At 45.3% G+C, this 18,375-nt stretch overlaps 1 protein-coding gene across 3 annotated transcripts in view; it reads right to left on the bottom strand.

Moving 5' to 3' along the window:
* slc22a18 (solute carrier family 22 member 18) overlaps positions 1 to 18,375 on the bottom strand; it is a 182,068-nt gene that overhangs the window by 48,071 nt on the left and 115,622 nt on the right. For all 3 annotated transcript variants that reach the window (XM_060911733.1, XM_060911734.1, XM_060911735.1), the window contains 2 exons: positions 5,470 to 5,570; positions 5,219 to 5,320 (listed from right to left, as the gene is read on the bottom strand). In XM_060911733.1, coding sequence (XP_060767716.1) covers positions 5,219 to 5,320; positions 5,470 to 5,570 — 203 coding nt within the window. The remainder of the gene's footprint in view (positions 1 to 5,218; positions 5,321 to 5,469; positions 5,571 to 18,375) is intronic.

Raw genomic sequence — 18,375 nt, 5'->3', positions numbered from 1 at the left:
AGAATATGGGAGATTGTTGTCACATGTAGTACACAACCAGGACTTGCAAGAAATTCCTGCAGCTCCTTCAGTGTTACTGATGACAGGTGTGAACCAAAAAAGACTTAATGCTGTAATTAAATCAAAAGGTGCTTCAACAATATTAGTTTAAGGGTGTGCACACTTATGCAACCAGCTTATTGTATGTTTATTTTTTTCCATCTTAACAGACTTGTTTTTCAATTGAATGCATGCTATAGGTCACATTAAAGGTGGGAAAAGTTCTGAAACTATCATGGTTTCTTTTTTTTACATCAGAAAAACCTATCATTTTAACAGGGTGTGTACACACACAAATTATAAATACATACACCCACCCACCCACACAATATACAACAGTGCCTTGCAAAACTATTCACCCCCTTGGCATTTTTCAGGTTTTGTTGCCTCACAACCTGGAATTAAAATGGATTGAGGGTTTGCATCATTTCATTTATAGAACATGCCTACAAATTTGAAGATGTGAAAAAAAAATTATATATATATAATTTATTTAGAAGCAAACAAAAAGGGACAACATAAAACTTTAATGTGCATAACTATTCACTCCCTTAATGTCAGTACTTTGTAGAGCCACCTTTTGCGGCTCTACAAAGAACAAACAAAGAAACCATGAGAGTTTCAGAACTTTTCCCACCTTTAATAGCTGCAAGTCACTTTGGATAAGTCTCTATGAGTTTGTCAAATCTAGCCACTGGGATTTTTGCCCATTCCTCAAGGCAAAACTGCTCCAGCTCCTTCAAGTTAGATGGGATCCGCTGGTGAACAGCAGTCTTCAAGTCTGACCACAGATTCTCAATTGGATTGAGGTCTGGGCTTTGACTAGGCCATTCCAAATGTTTCCCTTTAAACCACTCCAGTGTAGCTTTAGCAGTACGTTTAGGGTCATTGTCCTGCCGGAACGTGAACCGTTGTCCCAGTCTCAAACCTCTGGCTGACTCAAACAGGTTTTCATGCACTCAGGCAGACTGGAAGTACTCCTGGGAAATCCCCAATCACAACAAAAATGTCCTCAATCACTTTGCTGCTGCACTGGTACCATGATACTGTATGCAAGGGTGCTCGCCCATGCATCTGATGTCACATTTACCTAAGCAACCGTTGCTACCCTATGCTTGGGGGACAAGTGAACTTTGTTTACATACTGTTCACATACTGAAGCCAAGCAAAGATTTCCGGTGTCTGTTGCCCGAAGAAAACTACAGCTAAAAAAAGCTCTACTAAAAAGCTCTGGATTGATTGGATAATCTTAGTCAGAAAGAAACAAAGGATAGATACTGTATATGCAGAAATTAGAGTTAATTAGCGGTTATGATCCATACAAAATTCCTTGAAATGACAGAAGTGACAGTGCAGATTTGTGGCCTAGCGTTAGCTACAGTTTGGAATATACCTTTTCCCCCCCTGAAGAGTCCCGACACAAAAGCACAGTTAAAAAAAAACTGCAAAAGCAAGAAAACCACCCTTCTATCAAGACTTTTTCCTGACATCAGCTTTTGAGAACAGAATGTTGCAAAAACCAAAAGCATTGACTCTCAAAGGACTCCTACCTGAACTGTGGGCTAGATGGTATTCCCCGCAGTCTCAACAAACCCATGGACATCTAGGTACACAGCTTTATACAGTGATGCCTATTATTGCTTAAACAATAGCTGAAGTGTTATTTTTATAAAGTAAGATTTTGATTTAGATGTTCAAGCAATATTAATAATTAACACAATAAATTACATGTACTAGTAGCAGTATTATTGCTTAAACATGTCAAGGTGCAGGCACTTACAGATGTATTTGCAGGGGAGATATTTTATTTATATATATATATATATATATATATATATATATATATATATATATATATATATATATAAAATTTATTACACACACACACACACACACACACACACACAGTGGTGCTTATACACACACAGTGGTGCTTGAAAGTTTGTGAACCCTTTAGAATTTTCTATATTTCTGCATAAATATTATATATAAAATCCAGCCACTGGGGGTGCATAAGCGTACTCTTGGCGCCGGTCCCAAGCCCGGATAAATTGGAGGAGGGTTGCGTCAGGAAGGGCATCCGGCGTAAAACTGTGCCAACTCTAACATGTGGATTGAAAAGAGAAATACCATACCGGATCGGTTGGGGCCCGGGTTAACAATGACCGCCTCCGGTACTGTTGGTCAACAGGGTGCCAGTGGAAAGCATTCTGTTGCATCAAAACGGAGAAGGAGAAAGGGGGGGGAAGGCGTGTTAGAAGAGAGCATGAAAGATGGACAGGAAGGAGCTTAGAATTGAGAGTGGGAACACTGAAGGTCGGAACATTGACCGGCAGAGTTAGCAGGTATGATGGAAAGAAGGAAGTTGGACGTTTTGTGTGTGCAGGAGACAAGGTGGAAAGGAAGCAAGGCCAAGAACATTGGAGGTGGATGCAAGTTGTTTTATTATGGAGTCAATGGAAAAAGAAATGGTGTTGGCATTGTTTTGAGGGGACAGTTGGTCAACAGTGTGATTGATGTGAAGAGGGTGTCAGACAGAGTGATAGGCATGCAGTTGGAGATTCAAGGAGTGGTAATCAATGTTGTGTGTGTGTAGGCCCCAGAGGTTGGATGTGAGAATGAAGAGAAAGGGTCTTTCTGGGAAAAGATGGATGAAGTGGTAGAAAGTATACCGAGGGAGGAGCGCATGCTGATAGGAGCAGATTTCAACAGACATGTTGGCGAGGGAAACGGAGGAGATGAGGACATGATGGGCAGATATGGTGTAAGAGAGAGAAATGTGGAAGGGCAAATGGTGGTTGATTTTTCAAAGAGGATGAATTTGGCAATAGTCAATACTATTTTCAAGAAGAAAGAGCAGCACAGGGTGACGTTTAAGAGTGGAGGAAGATCTACACAGGTGGACTACGTACTCTGCAGAAGGGGTAACCTGAAGGAGATTGGAGACTGTAAAATGATGGCAGGGGAGAGTGTAGCTAGAAAACAGAGTGGTCGTGTGCAGGATGAACTTGAAAGTGAAAAAGAGGAAGTGTGAAATAGTGGAGCCAAAGATTAAGTGGTGGAAACTAAGAGATTGAACATCAGAAGGAGTTTAGGGAAGAAATGAGATGAGCATTGAGTGGTAATGGAAGTCTGCCAGAAGACTGGGATACTACTGCTATACTAGTAAGAGAGGCAGCAGGGAAGGTGCTAGGGTGGTCATCGGGAAGGAGGAAGGAAGACAAGGAGACATGGTAGTGGAAGAAAAGAAGAAACCTTTATTCGTCACATGCACACTTCAAGCACAGTGAAATTCATCCTCTGCATTTAACCCATCTGAAGAAGTGAATACACACACACACCCAGAGCAGTGGGCAGCCCAGAGCGCCCGGGGAGAAGTCAGGGGTTCGGTACCTTGCTCAAGGGCACCTCAGCCCAAGGCCGCCCCACATCAACCTAACTGCATGTATTTGGATTGTGGGGGAAACCGGAGCACCCGGAGGAAACCCATGCAGACATGGGGAGAACGTGCAAACTCCACACAGAAAGGCCCTCGCCGGCTGCTGGGTTCGAACCCGGAACCTTCTTGCTGTGAGGCGACCGTGCTAACCACTACACCACCGTGCCGCCCAAACACCGTGGAACAAAGAAGTACACGAAATTATAAAAGAGAAGAGGCTAGCAAAGAAAATTGGGACGATCAGAGAGATGAGGGAAGCAGGCGGTTATACAGAGAGACGAGACAGAAGGCAAAAACAGCAGTAGCGAAGGCGAAAGCAGATGAATACCAGGAGTTGTATGAAAGACTGGAGACCAAAGAAGGAGAGAAAGACCTGTACAGACTAGCTAGGCAGGGAAACAGGGAAGCGAGGAATGTATAGCAGGTAAGAGTGATGAAAGATGTAAATGGAAATATGCTGACAAAGAGTGTGTATTAAGAAGGTGGAAAGAGTACTTTGAGGATTTATTAAATGAGGAGAATCCAAGAGAGAATCACTGCAAGGCAGAATCACTGCACCTGATGTCAATTAACCTGTTTGTGTGTCTCCCTATATAAGGAGAGAGAGAGCAGAGGAAGGGAGCTCTCTCCCCAACCAGACAAATGATGTGTGTGCGCATGTCTGTGGTACTGGGAGATTGTGAAAGCTGAAAAGCTGAATATAAAGAGTTTTGAAAACTCAGTTCTAGCCTGCCGCACTTCTGTGCTCCACCCACCCACTCAAAGTCTTATAGTAAGATGTAGAAGACAGTAGTGAGACCAGCTATGATGTATGGATTGGAGACAGCACCCTTAACGAAGAGACAGGAGGCAAAATTGGAGGTGGCGGAGTTGAGGATGTTAAGGTTTGCGAAGGGAGTGACGAGGTTGGACAGGATAAGGAACGAGCACATTAGAGGAACCTCACATGTGGAGAGCTTGGGAATTAAGCTAAGAGAGATGAGACTGAGATGGTATGGGCACATCCTGAGAAGAGATGCAGAGCATGTTGAAAGGAGAATGGAGCTGCCAGGCACACGAAAACAAGGAAGGCCAAAGAGGAGAAACATGGATGTAGTGAGAGAGGACATGAAAGTGGCAGGTGTGGTAGAGAAGGATGCTGAAGACAGGGAGCAATGGAGATGAAAGATCTGCTGTGGCGACCTGGCTGCTCCCTATTAGGGGTCGCCCCAGTCTCATCTCAATGCACACACACACACACACACACGTACGTATACCTTCAGTCTGTTTACTGGATCTCAGTACAAGGGCTTTTGTGAAAAAATGACACCATCGTAAACATTTCCAAATCAATCATTCAACGCCTCTACCAAAAGGTTAAGATGTCAAAAGTTGAACTACATAACCAACTCAAAATCACATTCCAATTGACACATCAACAATGGCTGCTTGAAACACAATCATTGTTTTGCAATAGGCATTTCCAGTGTTTATCTAAGAACTAAAGACTATAAATCAACTTCTGCAAATCAATGTTCTGCATATTGTGATCCAAAATTCCTCTATAAGTGTTCTCAGCCCTGTTCTCAAACCTCAAAATATACATTTTTGGAAAAGGCTCAGTGTTTATTACCCCATATCATTCACCTAAAAAGATCATGTTATTAATTTTGGCTAATTTACAGGAAGGATGCCAATAATTCTGGAGTTAACCATATAATGTCTGCACTAGGTCATAAACTTGAGAGATGTGGTGTGTACCTGTGCAAGCCCCACCAAGCTGTTCAGGCCAATTGAAAACAGTAGTAATGAGTTCTCTGAATATCTTGCAGTGAGATGACCAATAACAGCACCCTGAATAACCTACAACACAAAGCAGCATGCAAATGTACACACATCCAAACATGTTTCATTTATGATGCTTAAGAGTCAAAATATGCAACTTATCCCTCGAAAAAAAATCAATAGGGAACATCTGCAAAAAGCCTAAATAAATGAATTTGTGCATGTACCATTTGCACTATACCAAGGTATGCCATGAGGTACCCATTTTCCTCTGCTTGCAGCTGGAAAAAGTTCATGACAATGATGGAGAACATGACCTGAAAAACACCTGAAATACCAACATTTTTTTTTTAATTTTGGTAATCCACTTTATTAGGAACACCTATACACTTACTCATAAATGCAATTATCTAAACAGCCAATTGTGTGGCAGCTCAAGTGATTTTGAACATGGCATGATTGTTGCTGCCAGATGGGCTGGTTTGAGTAATTCTACAACTTCTAATCTCCTGGAATTTTCATGCACAACAGTCTCTAGAGTTTACTCAGAATAATGCAATAAAGGAAAAAAAAAAATGCAGTGAGCAACAGTTCTGTGGATGGAAATATCTTGTTGATAAGCGAGATCAACAGAGAATGGTCAGACTGGTTCGAGCTGCCAGCAAGGCTGCAGTAATTGTAAAAAACACTGTACAATTGTGGTGAGCAGAAAATCTCAGAATGGACAACATATTGAACCTTGAGGTGGATGGGCTGCAACAGCAGATCATGATGTGCGGTTCCACTTTCGTCAGGCAAAAACAGAAAGCTGAGGCTGCAGAAGGCACAGGTTAAGCAAAGCTGGACAGTTGAAGACTGGAAAAATGTAGCCTGGTCTGATGAATCCCAACCTTGTATTAGGGACGCTGAATTAATAAAGTGCCCAGTGAATGCATATGATGTAAAATATTTAACACACTTAAGAATGTATGGTTGTTGAATATTTAATAGTATTCTAGGTAATCGCAGGATTTGCTGCAAAAACAGAAACCAGTATAAAAACTAGAGACAACAATTCCCCTGTGGGAAATCGTGAGAGGGATGCAGTGGCCGTAGCAGCCGCTATCGCAGGAGTTGTACTGTACTGTGTGAATGTGTGACTTGCTATGAGAGAGAGCAGCCCCTCCCCTCTCTGCTCCCTGAGTGGAGCTCGTTGCCCTGGTAACGGATCCCAGGTGCATGTCAAGGCCTCTGCATGCTCTTGCGACAAGGCTTTCGCAGATAGCTTTTCGCAGACAGTTGTGATTTATCATTGAGCAGGGAGTAATAGGTGTGCGCGATGTTATTCACCGCCACAACGCAAGGGGGCGCGAAGTCGCGAAATCGCTAGGAGTAGTTGGTGGGTGTGGTTAGTGGAGTGTTTATCCTCCGGTTACTTATAATGACTAGAACTGGAGTCGTATAGATGTACGTACTTCCTCACTTCCTCGATCAACCGCTCTTCGTGCTGCTCCATCTTCGCTCGTGTTTTTAAAAATGGCGATCGTGAAAACAAAACAAACCGGGAAAGTAGGGAAGCGGAAGGGCGTGTACAGCGGATGTAGAGTGGACCAATCAGAGCCCTCGTCTGCGAGGCTGTCTGCAGTGGTCACAATTTTTGGGAGGTGCGCGCAGAGCGTCTGCGAGGGGGGGGGCTTCGCAGACGCCATCTGCGACGCCATCTGCGAGGACTGGGTTGTCAGCATAAATTGGCCTTCAGACACAGAGAATGACAAGCAAACAGCGCTTTTTCTCAGAGTTCCCTCTCCTCGGACAACGGTGATTTACACGGAAACGAAAGGAGCTATTCACAAAATTCTTTCACATTGAGCGCTACAAGGCTCTCATGAACACATTGATGTAATTTTTTTTGTCCCTAGTGTAAAAAAATGTGGACACTAGAGCGAGTTGAAAACAAGTGACATTTCTGATTTTGTAGTAAAAGCGCTGTCAGGATTTGAATGGGAGTCAGTCAGTGCGTTTACATGCACATAGAGAAAATCGAATTTCTGCCGTTGCTCGACTGAAATCGAAGTTCTAAATGCCATGGAAACACCTTAGCTAGGCTGAAATTGAACCGAACTTGATTTCTCGTAATCGAGCTACACGACCTAGATTATGCGATTTTTGCCGAGCTACTTAGTGCATGTATACCCTATCGAGCTACATAGTCGAGCTACTTACTTTAGCACTGCCCCTTCCAGAAGTGACGAGACCACAAGCGGGAAACATGACAGCCTCGGTCGGCATGACAACAGTAGTAGCGAGCAGCAGAAGAGGTCAGGAGGAACAAACGAAGAAGAGAAAATGGCGAGCAGAAACGTGCACTTCTGGAGCAATGAAGAGACAGAGTTCATGCTCATTCAGCTTAAGGAGTTGAATATATTAAAAGTCATGGACGGGAGAAAAACGCGCAATGGAGAACACAGAACTGATAACTTTGTCTACACTCTTGAATAGCTCTTCTTCATGACGACAACCGGAAGTGTACCAACACGATGGGGCGTGTAGCGCCACCTGTGGCTCAGGTGTACAATGTACCTCATACAATAGCTCGATTTCCTTGTGTGCATGTAGGATTGGATTTCTCTGGCACCCCTGCTGGGACCCTTTGCTCGATTACCGACAGCAGCTCGATTTGGATGTGCATGTAAACATACTGAGTGGGGCAGCGCGCCGGTCCTCTTGTTACTTTCAGGTTTCTCATTCAAAAACTGTAAATCCTATCGTTTAGGTAGGCACATTGTGTGAATTAAGACAAGTGTGACTACAACTTTTGAGAAAATTATGTGTGTAGAGTGAAATTTATGGCTGAAAACACAGTTTAAATGAGAAAGTTAGAGCTTTTTTTTTTCAAGCTGCCTACACTCTAACTTAATCACCTCCACTGAAGTGTAACGCCATAGACACCCATTATAAAGGCTGAATTTCTCCAGAATTGATCATGGTGATTGATCTGTGACTGATCAAAAAGTATACAACCTAGCAAAAAAGTTGAATGCCAGATCCACACAGGAGAAGTTTGTCTACATTTTAAAGTTTGAATCATGTCTCTAGGTGAAAGCATGCCAGAGCAGCGGATGTTTGAAAAACACTGAAAATGTGCAATTTTTTGCAGTTAATTCCATAGAAAATGAATGGGAAATTTTGCGTGATTTTTTCGCGAGTACGTCGCGAAAAAATCGTAGAATGCTGAACAAAGTAATAGCATAGTGAGTCCGATCGAGCCGCACGTTTTGATATATTGTTTGTGTGCGATGTACGGTTATTCGAAATCGAAATTTGTACGGAAGATGAAAAACGGAAGAACAAGAGTTTGCTGTGCTTTGTACTGCAAACTATTGCCTCCCATATATGGGAGGCAATAGTTTGCAATGTATAGCACTGCATCACTAACTAGAGCCAACAATTCCCCTGTGGGAAATTGAGAGAGTGATGCAGTGCGCGTAGCAGTCGCCATTGCAGGAGCTGCACTGTACTGTGTGAATGTGTGACTTGCCACGAGGCTACAAGCATGTGTCTCTCTGAGAGGGAGCAGCCCCTCCCTCCTGTGTGTGTGTGTGTGTGTGTGTGTGTGTGTGTGAGTGAGTGAGTGAGTGAGAGAGAGAGAGAGAGAGAGTGAGCAGCCCCTCCCCCACCCGCACGCTGAGAGCAGAGACAGTGTGTCGCACAGAACGTGAAGGCTTTTCTCAGAGTGCTCCCTCCAAACAATGGGGATTAACACGAAAACGGAAGGAGATATTAACAAAATTCTTTCACATTGAGCGCCACAAGGCTCTCCTGAACACGATGTAATTTTTTTGTCTGTAGTGTAAAAAATGAGGACAATAGAGCGAGTTAAAAACAAGTGACTTTTCTGATTTTGCAGTAAAAGCGCTGCCACGTTTATAATGGGAGTCTATGGGGCAGCGTGCCTGTCCTCTCCTTACTTTCGGGCTTCTCATTCAAAAACTGTAAACCCTATCGTGCAGGTAGACACATTGTGTGAATCAGGACAAGTGTGACTACTACTTTTGAGAAAATTATGTGTGTAGAGTGAAATTTGTGGCTGAAAACACAGTTTAAATGAGAAAGTTAGAGCCTTTTTTTCAGGCTGCCTACATTCTAAATTCCTAAGCCACACTTGTGTGTAACGCAATAGACACCCATTATAAAGTCTGAATTTCTCCAGGTTTGCTCATGGTGTTTGAGTCAGGACTGATCCAAAAGTATAGAACCTAGCAAAAAAGTTGAATGCCAGATCCACACAGGAGAAGTTTCTCTACGTTTTAAAGTTTGAATCATGTCTCTAGGTGAAAGCATGCAAGAGCAGTGGAGGTTTGAAAAACGTTGAAAATGTGCGTTGTTTTTCAATTAATTCCACAAAAATGAATTGGAAATTTTGGACAATTTTTTTCGCGACTATGTCGCGAAAAAATCGTATTTTGATGAACAAAGTAATAGCATAGCGAGTCCGATCGAGCCACACGTTTTGACATATTGTCTGTGTGCGATGTACGGTTATTCGAAATCGAAATTTGTACGGAAGATGAATAATAATAAGAAGAGAATTGCAAGCACTGCATCACTAATAAGAAGAAACACGCAGAAGAACAATAGTGATGCTGTGCCTAGGCACTGCATCACTAATAACTGGCCTGATTTAGAAAGAGAGAGATTTGCTTGATGAAATACAAGATTTAGGGATGCATGATGGGACAGATGCACTGTATTTGAATACAAACTCACTCTTAGATTCTCAGTTAATTACACCTGAGCCATAGTTCAAACATTTTTTATTTGATGCCTTCTTTTAAAACTTCTGCTCGACTTTGTAATGAAGTATAATAGTTTATAACACTTGAGATAACATTTTCAAATATAACTGCTGCTCTTTGCAGTCAGACTTCTTTTTACACTGAAAAGGAAAACGGAATGTGGTTGGTCAGATTTAACAGAACATATTGTGGCAGCGGGGGCATGGTCAAGCATCGGTCTGTGAATGGAGGGTGGAGTCAGGGAAGGTAAGTGGCAGAATCACTGCACCTGACGTGAATTAACCTGTGTTTGTGTGTCTTCCCCAGTGACCGCGCCCTATAAAAGGAGAGAGAGCAGAGAAAGGGAGCTCTCTCCCAACCAGAATGCATGTGTGTGCGCGCGCGTGTGAGAGTGTGAATGAGCTGAAAAGCCACATATACAATGGAAAAAAAAAAAGTCTCTGAGAACTCAGTTCTGGCCTGCCGTGCTTCTGTGCTCCACCCACCTGCTCTGGTTCTACAGTGGTCCGAAACCCAGGAACGGAGTGCAGAAGGAGACAACCCTATGGAGTCCTCCCCCTTCAAGGACCTGGTCCATGCCCTCGCCTCGGCCCAACAGAGCCAGCACCAGGTGCTGGCCGCCCTCCGGAAGGAGCAGGAACAACGGTTCGAAGCCCTGGTGCTGGCACAGCAAGAAGATCGCCAGGCGTTCCGGCACCTGCTCACGTCAGCGGGGTCCACCATCACCACCACCGCGGACCCACCCCAATGAAGATGGGTCCGCATGATGACCCCGAAGCCTTCCTTGCTCTTTTTGAGCAGGCAGAGGAGGCCTGGGGTTGGCCGGTGGAGCGGCGCGCCTCCTCCCCCAGCAAGTGGGCGAGGAGTAGCTGGCCGCACTACAGCTCCCCACCGACAGCCGGCTGGTCTATGCCGACCCGACCTCTGCAGGGCCGACCTCCAACGTGTGGGGCACACCCCGGAGCAGCAACGGCAGCATTTCTGCGTGCTGCGCCTGGAGGAGATCGCCAGGCCGTTTGCGTTTGGCCAGCAACTCCGGGACGCCTGCCGGCGGTGGCTGAGGGCCGACAACCGTGATGCCGGCGCTCATCGACCTGGTGGCGCTGGAACAATTCATCGCCCGACTTCCGGAAGGAACAGCGGAGTGGGTTCAGTGCGTCGCTAGATCACCCAGCGTCGCTAGATCAGGCCATCGAGCTGGCGGAGGACCATATGGCGGCTGTTTCGATGGCAGGACAGCGTGTCTCCTCTTCTCCCCTCTCTCTCTCCCCCCCCCTTCTGTTTCTTATCCTCACCCCATTCCCCCACCGCGTAGGCGGGGGCCGGTTCCACCCCAGCCGGCCTGCCGCACTCGCGGTGCCCTACTGTTTCCTACTTCCATGTCTGTGTCTTCCCCCCCAGGTGTGTGAGCTCCGAAACACTGGTGCGTGAGCTCCGAAACACTGGTGCAGAGGGAGAGCCTGGGCCAGTACACTGGCGCTGTGGGGAGCCGGGGCACCTCCAGCATCAGTGCTCGGCCATGGAGGTGGGTGCGGTGGTCCGGATCCCCGACGCGCCAGGGACCGCCCTCAATCGGGCCGGAGTGTGTCGCATACCGGTGAGTATCCAAGGGGATACATATCAGGCTTTGGTGGACTCCAGCTGTAATCAGACCTCAATCCACCAAAGCCTGGTGCAAGACGAGGCATTGGGGAGAGCACAATTGGTGGTGTTGTGTGCGCACAGGGATGTCCACAACTACCCTTTAGTGTCGGTCCACATTCTATTTCGTGGGGAGAAATTTAGCGTAAAGGCGACAGTTAATCCTCGCCTTACCCACTTGAGAATTTTGGGGACTGATTGGCCGGGATTTAGGGAATTAACGTCACATTTAGTGAAAAGTGGGGCCTGCCATAATTTAGCAGGGGGGAGGTTCCGGTGTGGCATTGACGGGCAGCTGTCACAGAGCCGTCTACGTCATCACCGCGTCAGAGTGAGGAGCAGCATGCTCCTCCTCCCTCTCTCGGGGAATCCCTCGCAGATTTCCCGTTAGAGCAGTCGCAAGACGAGACTCTGCGGCATGTGTTTGACCAAGTGAGAGTAATCGATGGTCAAATGCTCCAGCCAAATGCCACCCCGTCCTTCTCCTATTTTTCCATTATTAAGGATAGGTTATACCAAGTGACGCAGGACACTCAGACTAAGGAACCGATAACACAGCTTTTAATCCCAAAGGGCCACCGGGAATTTACGTTCCAGGCGGCTCACTTTAATCCCGTGGGGCGGGAAAAGACACTAGCCCAAATAATGGCCCAGTTCTATTGGCCAGGGATTCACGAGGCCATTCCAAAAGCGCCTTTGCGCCCTCTGCCATTAATTGAGACCCCGTTTGAAAAAATTGGGATGATCTCGTTGGGCCATTAGATCGGCCAACACAAGGATATCGCTTTATTTTAGTTCTGGTGGACTATGCAATGCGATATCTGGAAGCAGTGCCTGTTCGCAATATCTCAGCACATAGTGTTGCAGAAGCACTCTTCTGCGTCATCTCCTGAGTCGGAATCCCCAAAGAGATTCTGACTGATCAAGGCACTACGTTTATGTCACACACACTACGCAAACTGTATGGGTTACTGGGAATTAAGCCTATCCGCACCAGCGTGTATCACCCACAGACGGATGGCTTAGTTGAACGGTCTAATCGCACCCTCAAGAACATAATTCGGAAATTTGTAAGCAAGGACGCATTCAACTGAGATAAACGGCTCGAGCCCCTGTTATTCGCAGTGCGAGAGGTCCCACAAGCCTCCACAGGGTTCTCCCCATTCGAATTATTATACGGGTGTAAGCCGCATGGCATTCTAGATGTGCTGCATGAAAATTGGGAGGAGGGACCTTCAACAAGTAAAAATGAAATTCAATACGTTAATCGACCTGCGCGCCAAACTCCACACACTCATGCACCTAACCCAGGAGAATTTGCGGCAGGCCCAAGAACGTCAAGTCTGTCTGTACAACAGGGGCACGCGCCTTAGGGAATTCACACCGGGAGATAAAGTACTTGTGTTGTCTACATCGAGCTCCAGATTGATCGCCAGGTGGCAAGGACCCTTTGAGGTCACACGGTGAGTCGGGGACGTCGACTATGAGGTGCGGCGAACAGACAGGGGTGGGGCGTTACAGATTTACCACCTCAATCTTTTAAAACTTTGCAACGAGGAGGTCCCTGTGGCGTTGGTGTCGGTGGTTCCAGAGAAGGCGGAGCTGGGGCCAGATGTTCAAAAAGAAAAATTGACATCGCCCACCGCTCCGGTTCCCTGTGGAGACCACCTCTCCCCGACCCAACTCACGGAGGTCACCCAGTTGCAGACAGAATTTTCTGACGTATTCTCGCCCCTGCCCAACCGCACCCACCTCATAGAGCACCACATTGAGACACCCCCGGGGGTGGTAGTGCACAGCCACCCTTACAGACTGCCGGAACACACACACACAAAAAAAGGTGGTTCGGGAAGAACTCGAGGCAATGCTCGAAATGGGCATTGTCGAGGAGTCCCACAGTGACTGGAGCAGCCCGGTGGTCTTGGTTCCCAAGGCCGACGGGTCGGTCTGGTTCTGTGTGGACTATAGAAAAGTCAATGCAGTGTTTAAATTCGATGCGTACCCAATGCCTTGTATTGACAAGTTGCTTGATCGACTAGGCATGGCTCGTTTTTATTTGACAAAGAGATATTGGCAGATCCCCTTGACTCTGCTATCCTGAGAGAAAACCACCTTTTCCACACTGTTTGGCTTACACCAGTTTGTCACACCTCCTTTTGGGCTGTTTGGGGCACCCGCTACGTTCCAGCAACTTATGGACAGGGTCCTCCACCCCCACGCCACCTACGCAGCTGCATACTTGGACAACATCATTTATTTATAGTAATGACTGGCCGTGACACCTAAAATGCCTAAGGGCTGTCCTTACGTAGCTGAGGCGAGCGGGTCTCACGGCCAACCTGAAGAAGTGTGCGATTGGGGGGGTGGAAGTACAGTATCTGGGTTTCCACTTGGGCAATGGGCAAGTGCGTCCCCAAATCAATAAGACAGCAGCGATTGCGGCCTGCCTGAGACCCAAGACCAAAAAGGGGGTGAGACAGTTCCTGGGGCTGGCTGGCTACTATCATAGGCTTATACCTAATTATTCGGATGTCACCAGCCCGCTGCCTGATCTCACTACAAAGGGGGCACCAGATCCAGTCCAGTGGATAGAGCAATGACAGCAGGCTTTCTCTGAGGTAAAGGCTGCACTGTGTGGGGGGCCATTGTTATACTCCCCTGACTTTTCTCTCCCCTTTGTTTTGCAGACGGATGCGTTGGACAGAGGGCTGTTCTGTCCCAGGAGGTGGAGGGGGAGGACCGTCCAGTGCTGTACATCAGCCGGAAGCTGTCGGTGCATGAGGGCCGGTACAGCACCATAAAAAAGGAGTGCCTCACCATCAAGTGGGTGGTCCTCGCCCTCCGCTACTACCTACTGGGGCACCCTTTTACCCTCTGTTCAGACCATGCACCCCTCCAGTGGCTCCACTGCATGAAGGATGCCAATGCGCGGATCACCCGTTGGTATCTGGCACTCCAGCCGTTTAAGTTCGAGGTGGTCCACAGGCCGGGGGCGCAGATGGTCATGGCGGACTTCCTCTCCTGTTGGGGGGGGGGGGGGGGGGGGGGGGAGTCAGCTGCAGGCCGGATGGCTCCCCGGCCTGAGTCAGGCGGTGGGGATATGTGGCAGCGGGGGCATGGTCAAGCGTTGGTCTGTGAATGGAGGGCGGCGTCAGGGAAGGTAAGTGGCAGAATCACTGCACCTGACATGAATTAACCTCTGTTTGTGTCTCTTCCCCAGTGACCGCGCCCTATAAAAGGAGAGAGAGCAGAGAAAGGGAGCTCTCTCCCCACCAGAATGCATGTGCGCGTGCGCGTGTGAGAGACTGAATGAGCTGAAAAGCCACATATACAATGGAAAAAATAAAAGTTTCTGAGAAATCAGTTCTGGCCTGCCGTGCTTCTGTGCTCCACCCACCTGCTCTGGTTCTACACATATATGTAGGAAGCATAAAATATTAAGTTTCTCATTTAGTGTTTGTTTCAGTGTTTCATATTACCGTATTTTTCGGACTATAAGTCGCACTTTTTTTCATGGTTCGGCTGGCAATGCGACTTATACTCCGGTGCGACGTATATATGTTTTTTTTTTTTTTTCACCGCGGAATAACTGGAGCTGATGCTGAGTCTGACGACAGCCACGCAGAAGAGGAGGAAACGGCGCTTCATCTGCCGCTGGAGGCAGAGTTGTTCAGAAGCGACACCGAGGATGAGGAATTCAATGGATTTGCTGATTTGGAGTGAAATCATCAGCTTGATAAACTTGATTGACCTGTGTTTTATTATTAATGATAGGCCTATAGTTATTTAAATAAGTTATGTAGTGATTTTAGGCAGTGCTTAATTTGTGAAGTGGGAGGTCCCGGAACGCAGGAGGTGGGTGGGTCCGGCGACTCAAAAAAAAAAAAAAAGGCGGGGGATGGTTTCCTATAACTTAAAGCACATGCGCTTATTGTGTGTGTAAAATAATAATAATAATATCAGACATTATGATCTTAGAAAACGCTTTAGTGACAAACAGTTACAGACAGTAATATGTCGTGATATTATATTATAAAATATTAATTTTTATTAGTCTATATATTAAATTATATATTACATTTATCTTCTAAAATAACAGACTGTACTCATCACAACCGGTTTATTTCACCATTGGAGATCAGATCACACAAGACATGAGTTAAATTACTCATTTTAAGGATTTAAGTAGGGGATTTAAAAGCGGTTGTTGTTGTTTTTTTTTCACTAGACGGTTGTTTTTACTACCGTACCTGTCTTTGGAGATGATATACCTATAGCCTACTTGACCTCTGATTTGATGAAATAAAATTCGACAAAAATGAAGAATGACACTCCTCGATGATGACTACAGCTTTAATAACACAGATGAAAGAGCCATGGGGCGATAATAAGCCCTGCCGGTAAAAATATTCTAAAAGCAAACTGATTAATGCATCAGTAATAGGCTACTAATATTAGTTATAATAATAATATAGGCTATTAGTAATAACGATAGTGATAGTATTAAAGATAGTAGTAGATATTTAAAATAATCAGACTAGGCTACTTACAGGGCAAAGGGCGCGTTATCACTGCTCAGCTGTTCGTTTATTAAATAAACAATGCAGTCGCGCAGTAACCATGCGCCGCTTATCAGATACAATCACAGATTCTATGGATAGAATAACCCTTCAAAAAAGGGCGACTTATAGTCCGGTGCGACGTATATATGTTTTTTTCGTCTTCATAATGCATTTTTTGGCTGATGCGACTTAAACTCCGGAGTGACGTATAGTCCGGAAAATACGGTACTTTGAGACAGTGTAAATTTTAAAAATGGAAAAAAAAAAAAAAGGATCAAAGTTAAAATTTTGCTTTTGCCCACCACCCAAGTTTTTCCTTTCCCGGACTCACCAAGCCATGTGTATGCTAACTCGCAGCTACCTTAATCTCACCTACAAAATTTATTATTTCCACATAAAAATTATTGTTGTTAAAAGTGTAATAAGTAAAATATTGCATTATATCTTCATTAATGATGTTAATGAAGATATAATGCAATATCTTGTGATAGTCAGGTACAATGAAAAACATGATGCTGAAATGACTCAATTTAAATGTACAAATAAAATGTGGATATCCATTAGAGCTGCAATTAAAGTCCTTTCTACCATAATACTACACTTCTGTGAGGCTGGTAGACATTTGATTCATTCCATCCATCCATTACTCATAACCGCTTAATCCTGTGCAGGGTCACAGGCAAGCTGGAGCCTATCCCAGCTAACTATGGGTGAGAGGTGGGGTACAACCTGGACAAGTCGCCAGGTCATCACAGGGCTGACACATACAGTGGTGCTTGAAAGTTTGTGAACTCTAAAATTTTATACATTTCTGCATAAATATGACCTAAAAGATCATCAGATTTTCATACAAGTCCTAAAAGTAGATAAAGAGAACCCAGTTAAACAAATGAGACAAAATTATTATACTTGGTCATTTGTTTACTGAGGAAAATGATCCAAGATTAGTGGCAAAAGTATGTGAACCTCTAGGATTAGCAGTTAATTTGAAGGTGAAATAAGAGTCAGGTGTTTTCAATCAGTGGGATGACAAATCAGGCATGAGTGGGCACCCTGTTTTATTTAAAGAACAGGGATCTATCAAAGTCTGATCTTCACAACACGTTTGTGGAAGTGTATAATGGCAAGAACCAAGGAGACTTCTGAGGACCTCAGAAAAAGCGTTGTTGATGCTCATCAGGCTTGGAAAAGGTTACAAAACCATCTCTAAAGAATTTGGACTCCACCAATCCACAGTCAGACAGATTGTGTACAAATGGAGGAAATTCAAGACCATTGTTACCCTCTCCAGGAGTGGTCGACCAACAAAGATCACTCCAAGAGCAAGGCGTGTAATAGTCGGCGAGGTCACAAAGGACCCCAGGGTAACTTCTAAGCAACTGAAGGCCTCTCTCACATTGGCTAATGTTAATGTTCATGAGTCCACCATCAGGAGAACACTGAACAGCAATGGTGTGCATGGCAGGGTTGCAAGGAGAAAGCCACTGCTCTCCAAAAAGAACATTGTTGCTCATCTGCAGTTTGTTGAAGATCATGTGGACAAGCCAGAAGGCGATTGGAAAAATGTTTTGTGGACGGATGAGACCAAAATAGAACTTTTTGGTTTAAATGAGAAGCGTTATGTTTGGAGAAAGGAAAACACTGCATTCCAGCATAAGAACCTTATCCCATCTGTGAAACATGGTGGTGGTAGTATCACGATTTGGGCCTGTTTTGCTGCATCTGGGCCAGGACGGGTTGCTATCATTGATGGAACAATGAATTCTGAATTATACCAGCGAATTCTAAACGAAAATGTCAGGACATCTGTCTATTAACTGAATCTCAAGAGGTGGTGTGTCATGCAGCAAGACAACGACCCTAAGCACACAAGTCATTTTACCAAAGAATGGTTAAAGAAGAAAAGTTAAATGTTTTGGAATGGCCAAGTCAAAGTCCTGACCTTAATCCAACTGTGAAGTCTACAGGTCTTTGTCGTGCAGCTCTGTTTTTAGTTGAAGACGTCTGAGGGGAGCGACTTCTATGCTAGCCACCACACAGAAGGAGCAGGCCTTAATGCCTGCCAGGTGCGGTGGCTGCGGTATATCCTACCGTGTAAAGACAACATTGTCGCAAAGCAGCCCTACAGCATTCGAATGACTCAAAACATGAGCTA

This window comes from Neoarius graeffei, chromosome 27 (genome assembly GCF_027579695.1).
Source record: "Neoarius graeffei isolate fNeoGra1 chromosome 27, fNeoGra1.pri, whole genome shotgun sequence".
Classification (NCBI taxonomy): Eukaryota; Metazoa; Chordata; class Actinopteri; order Siluriformes; family Ariidae; genus Neoarius; species Neoarius graeffei.
This window is presented reverse-complemented; position numbering and strand designations above follow the sequence as displayed.